The following is an 18,036-nucleotide window of genomic DNA, read 5'->3' as shown; positions in this document are numbered from 1 at the left end:
GTACAATTCATTGGTATTAAGTACATTCACATTTGTTGTGCAACCATCACCCATCACTCATCTCCAGAACTCTTTCATCTTCCCAACTGAAACTCTGTACCCATTAAGCATGAATGCCCTTCTCAACCCCTAACAACCGCCATCCTACTGTCTGTCTCTATGAATTGGGCTACTCTAGGTATCTCATATAAGCAGAATCATACAGTATTTGTCCTTTTAGTCCTGGTGTATTTCAATTAACACCTTCAAGATTCATTCATGTTATAATATGTATCAAAATTTATTTTTAAGGCTAAATTATATTCTATTGTATGTATATACCACATTTTATTTATTCATGCACTTGGACATTTCTGGCTATTGTGAGTAACACTGCTATGAGCATTAGTGTACAAATACCCGTTCAAGCCCCTGCTTTCAATTTTTTTCACTATATACCCAGAAGTAGAATTGCTGGATCAGATGGTAACTCTGTTTAATTTTTTGACCAATCGCCATACTGTTTTCCACTATGGCATAGGCACCATTTTGCATTCCCACCAGCAGTGAACAAGGTTCCATAAAATCACCGACTTGTAACATTTTTCCTGATTACAGTACACATTAACTATGGAACATTTAGAAAGTGCAAAAAAGCAAAGTGTAAAAAATAAAATCTCCTTTGTTCTAACTACCGGTTCTACATGTGACCTCAATGCCTATTATCCCCAACTGGAAGGGAAGGCGTCATTTCCCTGGGATGCTTCTATTGAAATGCTGGGGAGAGTGTAATCCAAGAATAGAGCTGAGGCTTGACCTGCCTGACCTCAAGATCAGAGCCCCCCGTCACGCCTGTTCCACCACTCTAATCATCAAAAACGTTCATGCAGTTAAGCCGACTTCTGAGTCATGTTCTTAAGTGTTCCTGGTCACAGGCGAGCCATGGTTTAGTCACATTCTCCGTAGGTCTGTCTCTTCATCTTTAAAAGCCACTTCAGGATTGATAGAGCAAAACACAAAATGTTTGCGCAAAGCGATTCCTCCAGAGAAACGTATACTACACACGCGTCATCATCAGAATGGAGCTTTCCTTTTTCGGCTAGAAGGCCGGGGAAGACAATCCATCCTAGATGGGGACCTCCCCGCCGCGAGCGGCGGGGCAGGAGCATTTCCCCGTCCTTTTATTTCTCCAAGTCCCCATTGGCCGATTCCTACCGTCTATCTCCCCTGCCCTCACCGTCTCCTCCTATCACCGCCGCCGTTAGCCACTCTGCCTGTGTTCTCATTGGTCCTCCCCGCAGTCGCTCGCGCCAGCAGTGTTCCAGAGGCAGCCACTGGGAGTCGCTGGATTCGGTTTTCAAAACACGCCGGCAGTGAATCAGCGGCGGGGCGGGCAATTTGAACGCTCCAGCAGGGGCACGCGGCCAGGGCTCTCCCGGCCCTCCCCTGGACGCCAGCCGCTGCCGCTCAGCCCTGAAGGCCGAGAAGGAGCCGCGGGGCCGCAACCCTGCGCTCCCGCCATGGGCCCGCGCCGCCAGAGACGCAAGCCCGAAACTCCACGGAGGCGCCCCGCGAGCCCGGCTCCCGCCGCCCCCCGGCGGGGCCCCTCCTTAGGTAACCCACTGCGATCCCTTTCCTTCCAAGCCGGGGTCCTTGCAGCCTCTTTGTGAGGTGGGCAGGGCCGGGTCCGCGTGCCCACTTCACAGACGGAAAAACCGAGGCTCGCTCGCTGAGCCTGAGATCTAGCCCCAGCCTCTCAACTACCGGTCAGCTGGCCTTCCTCTTCAGGGAGCCAAAGCGGATTGTGCCGTCCAGCCTCTGCTCCGAATTCCAAGGCCGGGAAGGGACTGGGGAAGGCAGTTCCGAGGAGTTCTTGATACTACTACCCATGTATTGAGTGCCGACCATCAACTAGGCATGGTGTTCAACTCTTTACGTGAATTAACTCGACTTTATATTGTGCCCATTTTACAGATGAGACAACTGAGGCACAGACATGCGAACTTGAACAAGGTCATACAGCTTGTTCTGGAAGACACGGGATTTTTTTTTTTTAATTAGTGTTTGTGCTTTTTTAAATTGCAAAATTATTGACTGCTTTTTGCGACCATTTCAAACAATAATTCTCCTTTTAGAAGGTGCCCTTCCAGGTCTTTGGAGGGTTTTTGGTCTGCTTTGGGTTTTTTCTTTTTTCCTTCAGTGAGTGGCTCTATTGGGCTCTAACTCAAGGAGTGCTCTCACCTTGTTCCCTTCTGGAGGTGATGTGCGGGGCGGGAGTGGTCTGTGGTCTTCAGTTTCTGTGTTGTGGTCTGGTGCGTGGAAGAGCCACAAACAAGAACAGTACATTGTGGTAACAACTGCTTTACCTGTCTTCTACTACGTAGCCAAGAGCTGGGTGAAGAAAACACTATAGGTTATTTATAGATGACGTTGCTGTAGTAAATGGGATTTTTTTTCTTTCCTAAATGCACAGGACCTTTGCATCCAGCTAACTTGCTGCATTCTCTTGTTAATTTTAGTAGTCTTTTAGTTACTTTAGTTGAAATTGTTAAATGGGCTATTATACCGTTTGCAAATAATGACTTTTGAATCTTCTTTTCATTTTTATGCATTTTATTTCTTATCGTACTTTAGTGAGGCCCTGAGACGAAACGTTGCAATAAGAGCAACGTTTTGGTCGTCTTGGTCTCGTTTGTAATTTTAACAGGATTAGTATTAGGGATCATGTCCGCTGTCGCTTCCGGAGGTAGAAGCATCTTTACACCTCCAGCCCCTGCTTTACTCCCAGCCGATGCTCACCTTGCCTCATGCTTCACTGGGGAAATAGAAGCCTGCAGATCGGATTCCCCTTTATCTTCTCACAGCAGAGATCCTGCGTGTCGTTCTTGCCCTCAAAAGCCACTTCCCCTTTTGAAGAGAATATGTTTGAGCTTTGGGGCATCTTCTGTCGCTTCTGTTACCTTGTCCGCCTGCGCTTAGAGTTAAATTCAGACCCCTTACATTGACATTCTGCAAAGGCGCTCTGCCATTTCTGATCTAAAGAAAAGGGCAGGGGTGTTTCCTTGTCCCCACACCCCCGTCTTTGTCATACTCCCCCATTCCTCTGTGGTGCCCTTCCTAGCTACCTACCCTTCTTCAAATAGCCAGGCTTAAGTCTACACACGTGTGTCTGTTTCCCCTCTTCCTAGTCACCCTCCAGCCTCTTCCAGCCTGACTCCCCACAGTCACTACCCCACCTCTAGTGCACTCCAACTGCTCTTATCGAGGTCACCAGCTACTTTTGTGTCGCCAAATATATGAGAGATGCCTGTGTCCTTACCCTGTCTCAGAAGCACTGGACACAGTGGGCCATTTATTCCTGGAAACACTCCATCTCCTTGGCTCCAGGAGACACGCTCTGCAGTTTCTGCTCCTCGTCGTTTACTGCCTGTGCCACCTCTCTTCTGCAAGTTGACGTTGGACTTCCGGGGTCTCCTCTTCCTTTCTTTCCCCTTCCCAGGTGGGCTCATCCCTCCCGGTGACTCTAATAGCACTTCATACACTGACGGCTGTCACACTAACAGCTCCAGCCCAGATCTCACCTCTGACCCCGCACACCTATGTCCAACTGCCTTTCTGCCCGAGGCCTCTTGGGCACATCACACCAAACACACCCAGAAGCGAACTTTGGCGAGTTCTTGTTATGGCTCAGTAATAAATGAACCCAACTAGTATCCACGAGGACGCGGGTTCAATCCCTGGCCTCACTCAGTGGCTTAAGGGTCTGGCGTTGCCGTGAGCTGCGGTGTAGGTTGCAGACGTGGCTGAGGTTCCATGTGGCTGTGGCTGTGGCCAGCAGCTACAGCTCTGACTTGACCCCTAGCCTGGGCACTTCCATATGCCACAGGTGTGGCCCTAAAAAACGTGAACTTTTGGTTACTCCCCTCCGGCCTCTTCATTCCCAGTTTTCCCCATTTCAGTAAATGGCACAGAGTTGTTTAAGGCAGAAACCTGAGAGCGATGTTTCATCGTACCCCACGTAACATCTAATCCAAATGTGAGCTCAGGCAGTTCTACCTCCAGATGGCACCCGAATCATGCCCCTCGTTGCCTCCTCTATGCCCACCAGCCGTGTCCAAGCCCCCAGCACCCTGACCCTCTTCCACTCCTGTCCTTTTTCAGGTCTCTCCTTACACAGCAGCTGGAATGATCTTTAAATGTAAGTGGATCATCCCTCCTGCTTCCCGTTCCCCTCCGATTATATCCCTACTCCGTACATTGGCATTTCAAGATCTAACTTTTTTTTTTTTTTTTTTCCGTCTTTTGTCCTTTTGGGGCTGTATCTGTGGCATATGGAGGTTCCCAAGCTAGGGGTCTAATCCAAGCTGTAGCTGCCAGCCTACACCACAGCCACAGCAACGCTGGATCTGAGCCTCGTCTGTGACCTACACCACAGCTCACAGCAACGCCGGATCCTTAACCCACTGAGTGAGGCCAGGGATCGAACCCACAACCTCATGGTTCCTAGTCGGATTCGTTTCCTCTGCGCCTCAACAGGAACTCCAAGACCCAACCATAGAACGCCTAACCCCAGTTCTTCCCCGTGATGTCGCAGTGGTTACTTGGCATAAGCGCTTGTTCTTGGTCACAGACGTCACACCTCCCCTCACCCCTCTGAAGTTATTATGTGTATTTCTCTCTCTTTTTCTCTAATAAATCTGGAATTGGTTATTATATTTTTTGAGTTTGATCCCTTCATTTCATGGTGTTGGCCTTATTAAATTGTTGGTAATCTTGGGTTGTGTTCAGCGTTACTTTTTCTGCTGATCACTAAGGCTGCCTCCAGCCACTGTGAATTGCACACTGGCGGTGAGGAGGGCGCCAGGTGCCTGTAGCTTATCTCCTGGGTATAGTGCCTTCCTCTCCTCTTTCTCCTAGAAAGTCCCCTGCTGCTTTTGAGATTAAGTCTCCACTGCCAAGCATCTCTGTCCCCATTTGCTCTTGCAACTCTTCTAATGCTTGGTAATTAGTTCATTGTATTAAATCCCTTCTCTCCTTTTTTAAATTTTGCTTTCCTTTTTGCTCACACCTGTGGCATGCGGAAGTTCCCAGGCCAGGGATCGAATCCACACCACAGCAGTAACAATGCCAGGTCCTTAACCTGCTGCACCACCAGGGGAACTCCTTAAAGTTCCTTCTGTTCAGCTACTTGCTGTGGATTCTCCTTTCTTGGCTAGACCTTGAATAACATTCTGAAGTGATTTTTATTCTTCAAAAATGTTCGTTTTGGTGTTTTTTTCTTTTTATTTGTTTGCTTATCAGAAGTTCATTTGTTTTTATTGGTCCTTGGTCTAATTTATGGAGCGACTTTCCTGCTTTTTGTTTCACGCTCTTTTTCATTAACTTCGTTTATTACCTTTAAAATTTATTTTACTCGACTTTCTTATGGTTTATTTTAATGTCTCTTCCTTATAAGTGAGTTGAACACTCAGCTAAGTTATCTTTTATCTAGCAGATATATCTTGAGACTTTACATTTTCCTTTAGTACTATTTGACTATATCTCATAAGTTTTGAGATGTAGGCTTTTTATTTATTTATTTTTGTTTTTTTAGGGCCGCACCCGCACCATATGGAGGTTCCCACGCTAGGGGCCAAATCAGAGCTGTAGCTGCTGGCCTGTGCCACAGCCACAGCAACGCCAGATCCGAGCCATGTCTGCGACCTACACCCCAGCTCACGGCAACGCCAGATTCTTAACCCACTGAGCAAGACCAGGGTCAAACCTGCGTCCACATGGATACTAGTCAGATTTGTTACCCCTGAGTTACAATGGGAACTCGTAGACTTTTTATTTTTGTTCATTTCTGGTCTAATTTTAGGGAAGTTTAACATGAGCGTTAGAAGTATTTTTTATTTTTTATTTTTTGTATTCTTGTGTTTTTAATTTCTGATCAGAGAGTTTGACTTTTTCAATTTTTACTTTGGGGAATGCTTTTAAGATTCTTTTCTTGTTTGTTGTTGCTGGAATGAGGCTTCGAACCAAAGGCTCTGACTCCATTGCCCAAAGGCCTGGCACTGAGTTTTGCCCCTTCTGAGGTCACACCTGGCCGCTCATGAGCTCTGGCCAACTGTCTTCCCCTCTCTGGGCCTTGGGACAACAGAGACAGGGGAGCTGTACTAGGTAATCTCTCAGATCCTTCCAGCTCTTAAAAAAGACCTCAAAACAAAGTAACTGGGTTTCTGATCTAGGTGGGAAGGGCAGAGGAGGTGCACAAAGTGCTGTGGGGCCCAGAGGAGGCAGCCGACCCTTCCCATGGATTTGAAAGCGAATGGGAGTCAGAAAAGGCTGCATCGACAGTTGATATTTAAAATAAGACCCTCGGAGTTCCCGTCCTGGTGCAGTGGTTAACGAATCCAACTAGGAACCATGAGGTTGCGGGTTCGATCCCTGGCCTTGCTCAGTGGGTTAAGGATCCGGCGTTGCCTTGAGCTGTGGTGTAGGTCGCAGACACGGCTTGGATCCCCTGTTGCTGTGGCTCTGGTGTAGGCCAGTGGCTACAGCTCGGATTAGACCCCCAGCCTGGGAACCTCCATGTGCTGCGGGAGCGGCCCTAGAAAAGGCAAAAAAACAAAAAAAATAACAAAGTAAAATAAAATAAAATAAGACCCTCAAAGGCTCATCACTGTGAAGGTCAATAAGACCCTCAAAGGATCATTTGTTCATTTGTTTAACAAATATTTATTTAGCGTGTCTCTGCTGTTCTCCCGTTGCTGCAGAGAACCGCAGGGAATGCTACCGACAAAAACCCCTCTTCTGTGGGTCCCCTTACCATCTATGATCTGGCAGTTTGACAGCCAGGTCGCAACGCGCCACCTGTTTTCCACTGCATTTCACCCTGTGACCCGCCTCTATTTGCTCAGGCCCTTCCTCCCGTCAACTAGGTCCCCGGAGACACCGCGTTCTGAGGGAGATCCGAATTCTTCAGAAGAGCACGCACCTGTTGTTAAGGAAGAACCCCTTCTGCCGCCTGGTGAGCTCCAGGGAGCTTCCCACCCACCCCCCTGCCGCCTCCTTTCTTTAAATGTCCCGGGTATTGGGGCCCTATCGTCTCTTGCCCAAAGGGCAAGGAACCACTCCTCTAACCATCTTCATCTTCAGAAGATATGGGCCCCCGCAAGGGGCACCTTCCAGTTCTTTATGGAATTGATTTCATCCCCCCACCACCTTTGACATTATGTTCTTTGGGGTTTTTTTTTTTTTTTTTTTTTTTATTACCCAATGAATTCATTACATTTATGCTGTACGATGACATCACAATCCAGCTTCATAGAGACATTATGTCCTTTGATTATGCAAACCCGAACCCTCTCATCCAGCCACCCTTTCATCCCTTGCCCCGCCCTGGGACATGGTCTCCTCCGCTCCACCCCCCACAAGAAGAGACATGCCATCTCCAGGCTCCCTGGACTTGACCCCAGCCACTAGTCAGGTCCTCGGACGAAGGGCCGGGGAGGAAAAGCGGAAACGGAGATTCCTGGAGCCTCACGGAGAGAGGCTGTCCTCTCTTGAATCTCCCTTTCCTCTCTGCTCCTCCCCGCTCCCCTTCTCGCTTGCTCGCCATCCCCCGTCTTTCCCAGGCACGAGAAATATGTGTTCAGTTCACTCGTGGTGTGGACTTCAATTGGCAAGCCCAGGCCCTGCTGGCCCTACAAGAGGTGAGAAGGGGGCCCAGGTCCAGTTGGGTGAGGGGTGCATGTGGGAGAAAGGCAGCGCTGAATCTCACCTCCTTTATTTTTTATTTTATTTTATTCATGTATTATTTATTTATTTTGGCCCCGCTTGCAGCATGTGGAAGTTCCTAAGTCCCGGGCCAGGGATCGAACCCAAACCACAGCAGTGACCCAGGCTGCTGCAGTGACAACACCAGCTCCTTCACCCGCTGCGCCACAAAGGAACGCCTCACCTCCTTGCAAAGAGCAACAGGGAACACCCGGGGGTTGAAGGGTGGATTCATGCTGGCTGGCGAACAGTCTCTCCCACGGTCCTTTGAGCCCTTAGAGACTCAGTTAGCAGGTGCCCCCTGCCCGCCTCCGTCCCTCAGCCTTTCTACCTCCCTCTCTGTCCCCAGGCGGCAGAAGCGTTTCTCGTTCATCTCTTTGAGGACGCCTACCTCCTCTCCCTGCACGCCGGCCGCGTGACTCTCTTCCCCAAGGACATCCAGCTGGCCAGGAGGATCCGAGGCATTCAGGAAGGGCTCGGCTGAGCTCCCGCCGCCGGTGTCGCTGGAAGCCTCCCCTGCCCCCCCCAGAGAGTGAGTGCACTTGGGGGAAAACCACCCAGCTTCCCATCACCTCCGAAGGAATTTGCCTTCTCCATCCTTGGTCCTTTGCTGCCCCGCCTGCCCTTTGTTCTCTGGAAAAGGTCCGACTAAGATTTAACTTGAGTGCTTGGGATTCTTTTGTACAATGTTAAATAAAGATCGTTCTCCTTGACTTTATGACCAGACCACGTGCATCTCTGCCAGAGGTGATCCTCTCCATTTCACAAAGACCAGATGACCTCATTTTGATTAAAAGAAAGTTCTTTTTTTTTAATGCCTTGTTAATAAATGTGATTCCTGAATTTCAGAGATGATACCCAGGACTCTGCCCGTTGCAGGACCAGATCCGCGGAGGACGTGTGAGATGCCGTCTGGACTTGCTGTCCCAGAGCTGTGTGCACGCATTGCTTTTGTAATTCGTTTTTTTAAGGTGGAGAAGACCATATGGCTTTCCTCTGTAACCAAGGTGAGGTATGAGAGAATCAACACATTCCACAAGTCCTGAGAAAAATTTTTCAGATGAAGAGACTCCAAGGTTGATGTCACTTTGAAAATTACTCATGTGACTGTTGGATGCTTTTGAAGACATCAGGTGTTCTAGGTTATGGGAGAAAAGAATATTTACTGATTATTTTAGATCTTTCTGTACCATGTAATTTTTTTTTTTTTTTTTTACCATATGTCTATTTACATTTATTTAAAACACAAGGGAAAAGATAAAAGAAGACCACCTCAGGCAGTTGCATGGAAGAGCCTGGCTCAGGTAGCATACAACTTTCTGTCCTTCAGATTGATTTCATCCTTAGTGGCAGCAGCCACTTCCTCTGTGGACTGTGCCTGTCACCAGATCGTAGCTTTTCAAAAAACTCAGTGGGATGAAAATAGAAAATCGTTCAGGTTTGATGTCCTGGCTCCTTCTGGTAAATTTCTATCAAAATCATTCAGAAATTCGCGCTCGTGGAATTTTACTCTCCTTTGAAAAATCAGAGAAGATATATCATAGTTTATACGTTAGAATGTTTCATTCCAGGATTTTAAAGTGCCTTTGCGATGTTTTTACAGGTATTTTTTTTATAAATTCTTTGTGGAGAGGGAATAATAATAAAAGAAATTTTTTAATGAGAAAAATTGAAAGCGGTGCTACTGTTTTATGGCGATTGTACTGTGTTCTCTCGTGGTAGCGCTGCCTTCTTCGCCTGGACACTGTTTGCCAACGGCTGCAATTTAAACAAGAGAACTGGGGACGGGGGGGGGGTGCTTTTGGCCTCCACTGGCCAAGAGTATGAGCAGATTAAAAACCTGGCCTTTCTGTTGTGACTGAAAGCGGTTTAAGAGATTTCCAGGGACATGGAAGTACCAGCCAAGAAAGACTTTTAGATTTTTGTGGATTTTGCGTGTGGTAAAAATGATTCGTGAGGGGCAGATACCAGCAATCCAGCGATCATGTGTCAGCCAACGAAAGGGAACCACTGGATTCTGTTGTTTGGTAAATTTTAACCCTTTGGAAAAACCTTTTCCTATTCAACCTCAACTCACTTCGATGTAGACATTTGAATAAAGCTTCTCTGTCCATTAATATATTTAATGTCAGAGATTATTAATCAGAAGATTATTCTCTTCCTCTAGTTTTCTTTCTTGCTTTCTCTCTTTTGTGCTGTTTAGGGCGGCTGGTATATGGAGGTTCCCGGGCTGGGGTCAAATCGGAGCTGCAGCTGCCGGCCACAGCCACAGCCACAACCACACCAGAAGTGAGCCACATCTGGGACCCACACAGCCCAAAGCAACGCTGGATCCTTAACCCACTGAGCAAGGCCAGGGATCAAACCACATTCTCATGGATCCTAGTCATATTTGTAACCCACTGAGCCACAATGGGAACCCCCTAGTTTTCTTTAAATCGACACTTCTCTGTTTTCTTAAAATTGTATTAGCCAGGACAGCCCTGCAGCACATGGTCACGTGTCACATTCAGATGCAGGCAGGATTTATGCTCTCAGCACCGTGAGTATCCGGTAACATGAGAATAAGTGATTCACAGGGTGACTGTTGCTGTTGCCTGTGTTGTTTGCTGTTGCGGTTGACTGTAAACAGCACTCACGGTTGCTGATGATTTTGGAGTTTTACTTTCTTCTCGTCTTTCTTGGGTGACTCCTCTACCATTCGCTTCTAGCTTTTCCATTGAGCTTATTTCTGTTTTCACCTTTCTTAATATCCAGAAACTCTCTTGTTTTTGAATCTCTTTTTTGTAGCATCCTAAGCAGTCAGTATTTACTCAAAAAACCAGGTAACCAATCTAGCTAGTTCAAGTTAAGTAGAAGGTAATGGGAGGAATTGGTTAAATGACATTGGGGGAGGGAAGAGCCACAGGGAAGAGAGGACGCTGCCACTGCTGCACAGAGGTGGCTCCTGTCATCCGCTGCTGCTCTGGCTGCCGAAGGCCCTACCAAAACAACGGAGAAATGTCTCCTTTTCCTCCCACCTTCCAGTCCCCACCAGCATTTGCCATCAGCAGAAGCCAGCCAGAGCAGCTGCAGGGGAGTCTGGGAACCCAGCAGTTGCCCTCTCATCCCCTTGTTACGGAGGAGCTTCATGGGCCGAAAGACACCTAATCTGCAGGATGTGTGCTGCCAGCACCCAATCCCAATCTGGTTTCATGGGTGCAATACCATTTGAGGATATTTATTATGATTTTTATTTTTATTTTGGTCTTTTTAGGGACATGCCTGCAGCATGTGGAGGTTCCCAGGCTAGGGGTCAAATTGGAGCTGCTGCTGCCGGCTGACACCACAGCCACAGCCACGCCAGATCCGAGCCTTGTCTGCGACCTACACCACAGCTCATGGCAACGATAGATCCTTAACCCACTGAGCGAGGCCAGGGATCGAACCCGCATTCTCATGGATACTAGTTGGTGTCATTACCGCTGACCTACAGTGGGAACTCCTGTTACTGGTTTCTATTTTCTTTTTGCTTCATTGTCATGTTTCCTCTGGGTTGTTTTTGTATTTCTGGTTTGTTCTAGCCTCCCTTTCACTTAGAAGGTTTTCCTTTGATATTTCACAAGGCTTATGTTTAAGAGTGGGAGACAGAAGACCTAATGGGTGGTTCTGAGCAGGTCGATGGGTCCCGCTGACCTGGAGCTTTACTGTAGGATAGCCATGTGGGTCTTTTGTTGGGGAGCCCCTACTCTCTCAGGCCAGCCAGATCCCCAGGGGAGAATCCTCCAGCCTTTAGTGCCCGGACAGCAAAGGCCTGGCAGGGTGGGTCTAGGAGCTGAGTGGAGGAGCGGCCAGGAGATCCTCATTCAAAGTTCCCTGGGCAGGAGTTTCCTTAAACTCCCTGGCTCTGGACCCCCAAACCCTGCCCCCCCCCGCCCCCTTCTCTTGAGAATCAGCCTCCAAAGGGAAGGAGGGCCACCCAGGGATTGAGTGGTCGGAGCGGAACATTTAAAGACTTGTTTCCTAAACAGCCTCTAACCAATCCTCTTTATTTTTGCCAACCCTCACTCCTCACACCCAGTGCGGAAGCACCTGATGCGCTTTGTTTCTGAGCTTCATGAAGATTTTGCCATGTAGGTTGTGATGGTTCTCAGCTTTTGCCACTGCTAGTTTCAGATTCCACTCTCTTGGGTCTGTGAAGTTAATTCCTACTTGTCCATCAGCTATCTAACTTTCAGGATTGTTTTTTGTGGGTTTTTTGGGTTTTGTTTTTTTTTTTTTTTTTGCTTTTTAGGGCCACACCTGTGGCATATGGAAGTTCCCAGGCTAGGAGTCAAATCGGAGCCACCGCTGCTGGCCTACACCACAGCCACAGCAACACCAGATCTGAGCCACATCTGTGACCTACACTGCAGCTCATGGCAACACCGGATCCTTAGCCCACTGAGCAAGGCCAGGGATGGAATCTGAGTCCTCATGGACACCAGTCGGATTTGTTACTGCTGAGCCACAATGGGAACTCCCCAGCTATGTGTAATCTACTTTTCAACCAGACCATTTTCTTAATTTCAGTTATGGTATTTTTAATTTAAAAATTTTTGATTCTCTTCCAAATTGTCATGTCATTCTTTATAGTTTCCAATTCCCTGCTGAAAAGGTCAAGCTTGGCTTTTAAATCCTTTTGCATAGTGAGCATAGTTGCTTTACAGACTGTGTCTGATAACTCTCATATTTGGACTCCCTATGGATCTGTTTCTATTTGTGGTTTCTGTTGAGTCTCATTTTTTTTTCTCTTTGGTGTTGATTGCATTTGATAGTATGCCTGACACATCTATATGAGGAAATAATTTGAGGCCTGGAATGGTACCTTCCTAAAGAGAGGATGGACGGCTTTTTCTGCCAGGTGCCTGGAGGCCCAGTACATTCAGAACCACCTTAATTCAGTTTTGAGAGCTTGAGAGGCTCCAAGCCACCCAGACGATTCAAAGCCGAGGTGCAGTGTCAGGTTGGAACTGCTTCTCATTCACTTTATTCCTAAAGTCCAAGAGCCCTCCCAAGTTCAGCTTATCAGGTTCCCCTTGGCAGGCCTGTACGCCAGCCTTTGTCTCCCTAACCCCAAAGGTTACCAAAAGCATAGCTCACTCCTCAGCAACTTTTTTAGGATCAGCAAACATCCCCACGAGAAAGTGTTAGGTCCCATAGGCCGTTAAATTCATCTTTAGACTTCCATCCTATCTTTGATCTTGGATCAGTAATTACTAATTAGTAATCACTAGCTTCTTTTTTTTTTTTTTGAAGGAACATCCCCTTTACAAGGGTTCTTTATTTTTTTTAATTAAAAAAAAATTGGGGGGGGGGCTACACCTGCAGCATATAGAAGTTCCCAGGCTAGGGGTCCAATCGGAGCTTCAGGCATTGGCTTACACCTCAGCCACAGCAACTCAGGATCCAAGCCTCGTCTGTGACCTACACCACAGCTCATGGCAGCGCTGGATCCTTAACCCACCGAATGAGGCCAGGGATCGAACCTGCGTCCTCATGGACACTGGTCAGGTTTGTTACCGTGGAGCTGTGACGGGAACTCCTAGTAATCACTATCTTGTTAGCAGCTTTATACTTTTAAGAAAAATAAATATATTTGTCCAACTTTTTTAGTTGTTTTCAGTAGGAGAGTGGTTTGAATGACCACTGGCATAAAGACAGATAGATCAATTGAATAGAAATAGCCTAGCCTAGCATAGCATAGAATAGAATGCCTAGAAATAAACCCCAGCATATACGGTCAAGTGATTTTGGTCAAGGATGCTAAGACCATTCCATGGGGAAAAGACAGTCTTTCCAACAAGTGTTTCTGGGATGCTGGATAACTCCATGCAAAAGAAAGAAGTTGGAACCTTACCTAACACCTTATAGAAAAAGCAACTCAAAATGGACCAAAAACCTAAATGTAAGTGTGAAAATTATGAAACTCTGGGAAGAAGCCAGAGGACAAAGGCTTCACACATTGGATTTGACCATGATTTCTGGGATATGACACCAAAGGCACAGGCGATAAAAGAAAAAGACAAATTTGACATTTCTGTGCAGGTAAAGGCCAAATAAGACAAATATTGGTGACAAATATATAGGATATATAAAAGTAATATATAATCATGTATATAATGAGACAAATATCAGAATAAGAAAAAAATTTGCAAGTCATATCTGATAAGAGAATAATAGAACATATATTTGAGAACTAAAAAAAAAATTCAAAATGAGCAAAGGACTTAAATGGAGGATATGTGACAATGACAATATTAGTTTTGTGATTTTAAACATTCAATAAAATATTTTTTCAAATTTTGTGATATCTCCTCTTCCCCATGGGAGAAAAATAAATCAGACTCAGCATCAACATTTATGTTTAAATCCCAGCTGACAATAGCTATTGTTATTATTGGCTAAACCATTTGATAAGAATGTACAGTTGGTTCCAAACCCCCAAATCATAGAGGACTCTGTGCAGCAATGCATTCAGGGAGGCTGAGCAGCCATGTGGCAGAAGCTTAAACACAGTCTGTGGTGTCACAGACTTGGACACCCTGGTACCAAGCCAGGAGCATGGCCACATAAACTGGGTGCTGGCCCTAAAATCGCCTTCACAGGGACCCTATTTCAGGACAGGTACACAAGGATGGCTCAGGGGGGCAGTAGTCTCAGGGGCTAGGAGTTGGTGGTTTAAGCGTTTGACAGATTGTCACTAGCTATTGAATACAATTGGTCACCCTCAGCTCCTGAGCAGAGACTAAATGTACCATAACATCTCACATTTATTTGGTATCTTTCTGCCAAGGAGATCAAAGCACTTGAAAATAATTTCCTCTAGATTTTTTTGAGAAAGAAGGCAGTGAGGGAAAAAGCCATTTCACCTATGAGCTACACTTGACATCAGACCTAACCTCTGAGATTTTTAGAATTCGGCAGGTTTTAACAAAAGGCTTTGGCACATATCCTCAGTCACGCTCTGGGAAGTAAATAGATGGGGTGGTATGTGTGCGGGGGGTGGGGGGGTTGATCCCATTTTACAGATGGGGAGCCCCGGGGAGCCTGAGTGCCTTTCCCAAGTGAGGATTTGCCCATCATGCACTGCTGCACATTGGTACCTCCAAACATTGTCAGGCTTGCTATTTTCTCCTTCCTAGGGCTCCCCCGAGTATTCCCCTGGGTTCTCCATCCCTTTCCCTCTCTCTTTGTCCCAGGACTCACCTTCTTCGATCCTCCTGCCCCACTATCTCCCCTTTGCATTCAGCTTCTTGCTCCTTCACAGGACTTTTCTCCTCGTCCACAAACATGGCCATGTCCTCGCAGGTGGAAAACTTTGCCCTCATGTGCATTAGCTCACTTGCTCCCCAAGAGCACCCTGTGGGGAGGCCCTACACTGTCCTCCTTGTGCAGCAAAGGACACTGAGGCTTGGGGATAGAGCATCACTTGTTTCCCCAGCTAAGAGTGAATCGGGCAGATGTCCCAAAAGTGCGCCGCCCATCCAAAGGCGGGGCTTTTATCCTGCCTTGTTCTATCCTCACAGTAGCCAAGCAGATGATCACTGCCCTGCAGTTGGGAAGCAGAGTCAGCGGGCAGAGGGGACACATCCTGGGTCACCCGGGCTCTTGACCTATTGGCCATGTCCTCCACGTGCTCCAAGATACTGTAAGGTCAAACAACAGGACACATGGTTCCCTGGTACCAGACACAGGCTCCACCAGGACTTTTCTCCTGAAACTGGGGAGGCAAACTAATCAACAAAACCTCCAAGCTGGGTGGGATGGTCACCACCTTGACAATTACAGCATGAATTCCAATTGACCATCACAGGCTTGAGAAAAGGGCGAATGTGAACCGAATAATGCTTGATAACAGGCAGTGGGGTCTAAAGGAACAACCAGGGATCCTGGAGTCAGACTTGGGTCTTGACCTGTTTGACCTTGGGCAAGTTACTTGCTTTTCGAGATCCTGTTTCCCTCTTCCATAAAGTGAGCGTTCTCATATATTTCTCCCTGTTCTGCTGTGAGAATTCAATGAATGACATACATAAAATATGCAGGCCATGCTCAATAAATATTTGCTGTAATTCCTGTTGAGATAGGTTTTCATTATAGCCACTACACATTAGCTCAACAGAAGGGCTGGCTTCGAAAAAGACTAATGGGAAAAGAAACCAGGTAAAGGCAGCAACGGGTATTTTATTATTTCTCTGGACTCCTTTTATAAACGAAAACCCAACTTGGTGGTCAGAGTGAGGGGAGTCTTTCCAATATTCTCAGCCCCTCAGCCCTGGTCAGGGGTTCAAAACAGCATTGCATTGTGGAGTGTGACAGGTGGGGAACAAAAGATGATTAAAGATCTGGCTCTTAGGGTAACTCTTGTTCTCTGAAGGTGATTGTATATATGTGTGTTTCTTGGACCTATGACTCTGGCTAATATATAGATGAGTTTTATTTGTTCAAAGAGAAAATGGCTTAAAACAAAGTCTCCTTATCCTTATCTGTATCATGTTGGCATGTGAAACTATGCAAATTCTAGGTTCTTTTTGGCTTGAAGAGTCTCTATATGTATGTGAAATAAATGCAAATTTGAAATTGTTGATTTCCATGATGGAGCCAGAGCAGCTGGAATCAGCCAGTGATTCCTCCTTTATGTTGGTTTATGACTATTCTGATTCCAAGAGGAGACGAATTTTTATTTCAAAACTTAACTTTGAAATTTAAAAATAAACGAAGATGGAGTTCCCACTGTGGCTCAGGGGGTTACGAACCCAGCTGGTATCCATGAGGATACAGGTTTGATTCCCTGGCCCTGCTCAGTGGGTTAAGGATCCCCGTGTTGCCATGAGCTGTGTTGTAGGTCACAGATGCGGCTCGGATCCGTGTTGTTGTGGCTGTGATGTAGGCTGGCAGCTGCAGCTCTGATTTGACCCCTAGCCTGGAGCTTCCATGTGCTGCAGGTGTGGCCTTATTTTTAAGTTAAAAACAAAAGAAGAAAAGAAAAGTTTCCAAGGCCAAGGAGGAAAGATTTACATTTTTGCAGAGCTCATCAGCATTTTAAGGGTAGCGATAGGACCCTGCAACTGACTTCGCTGTTTTCACCTCAAGCACCCCTCACCCCCACCCCAGTCTCCCCGAGTCCCCTCTCCTGTGTCTCCCTGTCAGGCTGGGTGGCCACAGCACTGGGGGCAGAAACTCTCCCAGTCTTTTGCCCCCACTGTCCCTGTCTGTCTATCTGATCTTCTTTATGCTTTGTTCTCTCTCGATGTCTATTTCTCTGTCTTCCTGACTCCTTTTTGGCCCCTGCCTTGTGGTGCTGACCTGACTATAAAGATTTAACTGCTGGCTCACAATTTCTTTTAACAGCTGAGTAGACTTCGTGAGGCCTTCTCCCCAGCGGGGCTGTCATGGGGAAGGATGAGGGCCAAAGAGAAGCCCGAGGAAGAAGGGGAACACCACGGACCTCGGCAGTGGCAGAAGTCACCCCTTCTCCAGGGACAGCGCTGGGAAGAACAGGTTGAAATGGCAGGAGGAACACCTGGGTGCCAATGACTTGGCATAGGGTCTCCTGGAGACTCAGTCATTCATGGTCACCACAGTCTGTCCCCTTCGGGCAGACTGCAGGGGAGGCTGTGCTGGAGCAGAGACAGCTCAGCTTTGCATCAGGCAGATGGGGTTTGGAGCCATGGTTCTGCTACTTAGAGCAACGTGACTCTCTGGGCAGGTCTTGAGCTCTCTGAGCTCGGTTCTCCTCATCAGCAGGAAATGAGCAAGTGCTACCTACTATGTGCAGGGTTGGGGTCAAATGTGTTCTACAAATACATGCTGGTCTTTCCTCCCTCCCCACCCGCCCCTTTTATTTTTCATCTGCACCTGTGGAAGTTCCCAGGCCAGTGATCAAATCCAAGCCACAGCTGGGACTTAGGCCAGAGCTGCAGGAATGCCGGACTCTTAACCCACTGCACCACAGTGGGAACTCCCCTCCCTCCCTTTTAATGGTAGCCCTTTACCTGTCCACTGTCATGAAGCTTGCTGTTAAGGCAAATTGGAACCCCAAACACATTTGCTTGTAAAAGCAGGAACCCGTGAGCTTTGTGAAGTCTGGCCCCGACTCCAGCCTTCCTTGCCATCCCCCTTCTCTTCCCACTACCCCATTTATTTATTTATTGGTCATTTTTTTAGGGTCACACCTGTGGCATATGGAGGTTCCCAGGCTAGGGGCTGAATCAGAGATGCAGCTGCTGGCCTACACCACAGCCATAGCAACACCAGATCCCAGCCGCATCTGTGGCC

At 47.2% G+C, this 18,036-nt stretch overlaps 1 protein-coding gene across 3 annotated transcripts; it reads left to right on the top strand.

Annotated features, from left to right (window-relative positions):
• The first annotated feature begins 1,355 nt into the window (after window positions 1–1,355).
• On the top strand, window positions 1,356–9,859 carry CENPA (centromere protein A). Of its 3 annotated transcripts, none has more exons than XM_047782457.1 (5): window positions 1,356–1,593; window positions 6,903–6,991; window positions 7,599–7,676; window positions 8,090–8,272; window positions 8,620–9,859. In XM_047782457.1, exons 1-4 carry the CDS (start codon window positions 1,500–1,502, stop codon window positions 8,222–8,224), a joined length of 396 nt encoding a protein of 131 aa, XP_047638413.1. In that variant the 5' UTR covers window positions 1,356–1,499; the 3' UTR covers window positions 8,225–8,272; window positions 8,620–9,859. The 3 variants fall into 3 exon arrangements, with proteins under 3 accessions (XP_047638413.1, XP_047638412.1, XP_047638411.1); XM_047782456.1 differs by having other exon boundaries at window positions 8,590–9,859; XM_047782455.1 differs by lacking the exons at window positions 8,090–8,272; window positions 8,620–9,859 and adding an exon at window positions 7,807–8,083.
• Window positions 9,860–18,036: the final 8,177 nt, after the last annotated feature.

Source organism: Phacochoerus africanus, chromosome 5 (assembly GCF_016906955.1).
Source record: "Phacochoerus africanus isolate WHEZ1 chromosome 5, ROS_Pafr_v1, whole genome shotgun sequence".
Classification (NCBI taxonomy): Eukaryota; Metazoa; Chordata; class Mammalia; order Artiodactyla; family Suidae; genus Phacochoerus; species Phacochoerus africanus.
The sequence above is the reverse complement of the archived record's forward strand: the minus strand, read 5'-3'. Positions and strand labels throughout refer to the sequence as shown.

Bases quoted from the DNA above. Each gene is read 5' to 3' on its own strand.
- CENPA (XM_047782455.1), top strand. From the start codon at position 1,500: ATGGGCCCGCGCCGCCAGAGACGCAAGCCCGAAACTCCACGGAGGCGC. The intron at 1,594-6,902 runs GTAACCCACTGC...CCCGTCAACTAG, and splicing joins CCGGCGGGGCCCCTCCTTAG to GTCCCCGGAGACACCGCGTT. The intron at 7,677-7,806 runs GTGAGAAGGGGG...CCCCGCTTGCAG, and splicing joins CCCTGCTGGCCCTACAAGAG to CATGTGGAAGTTCCTAAGTC.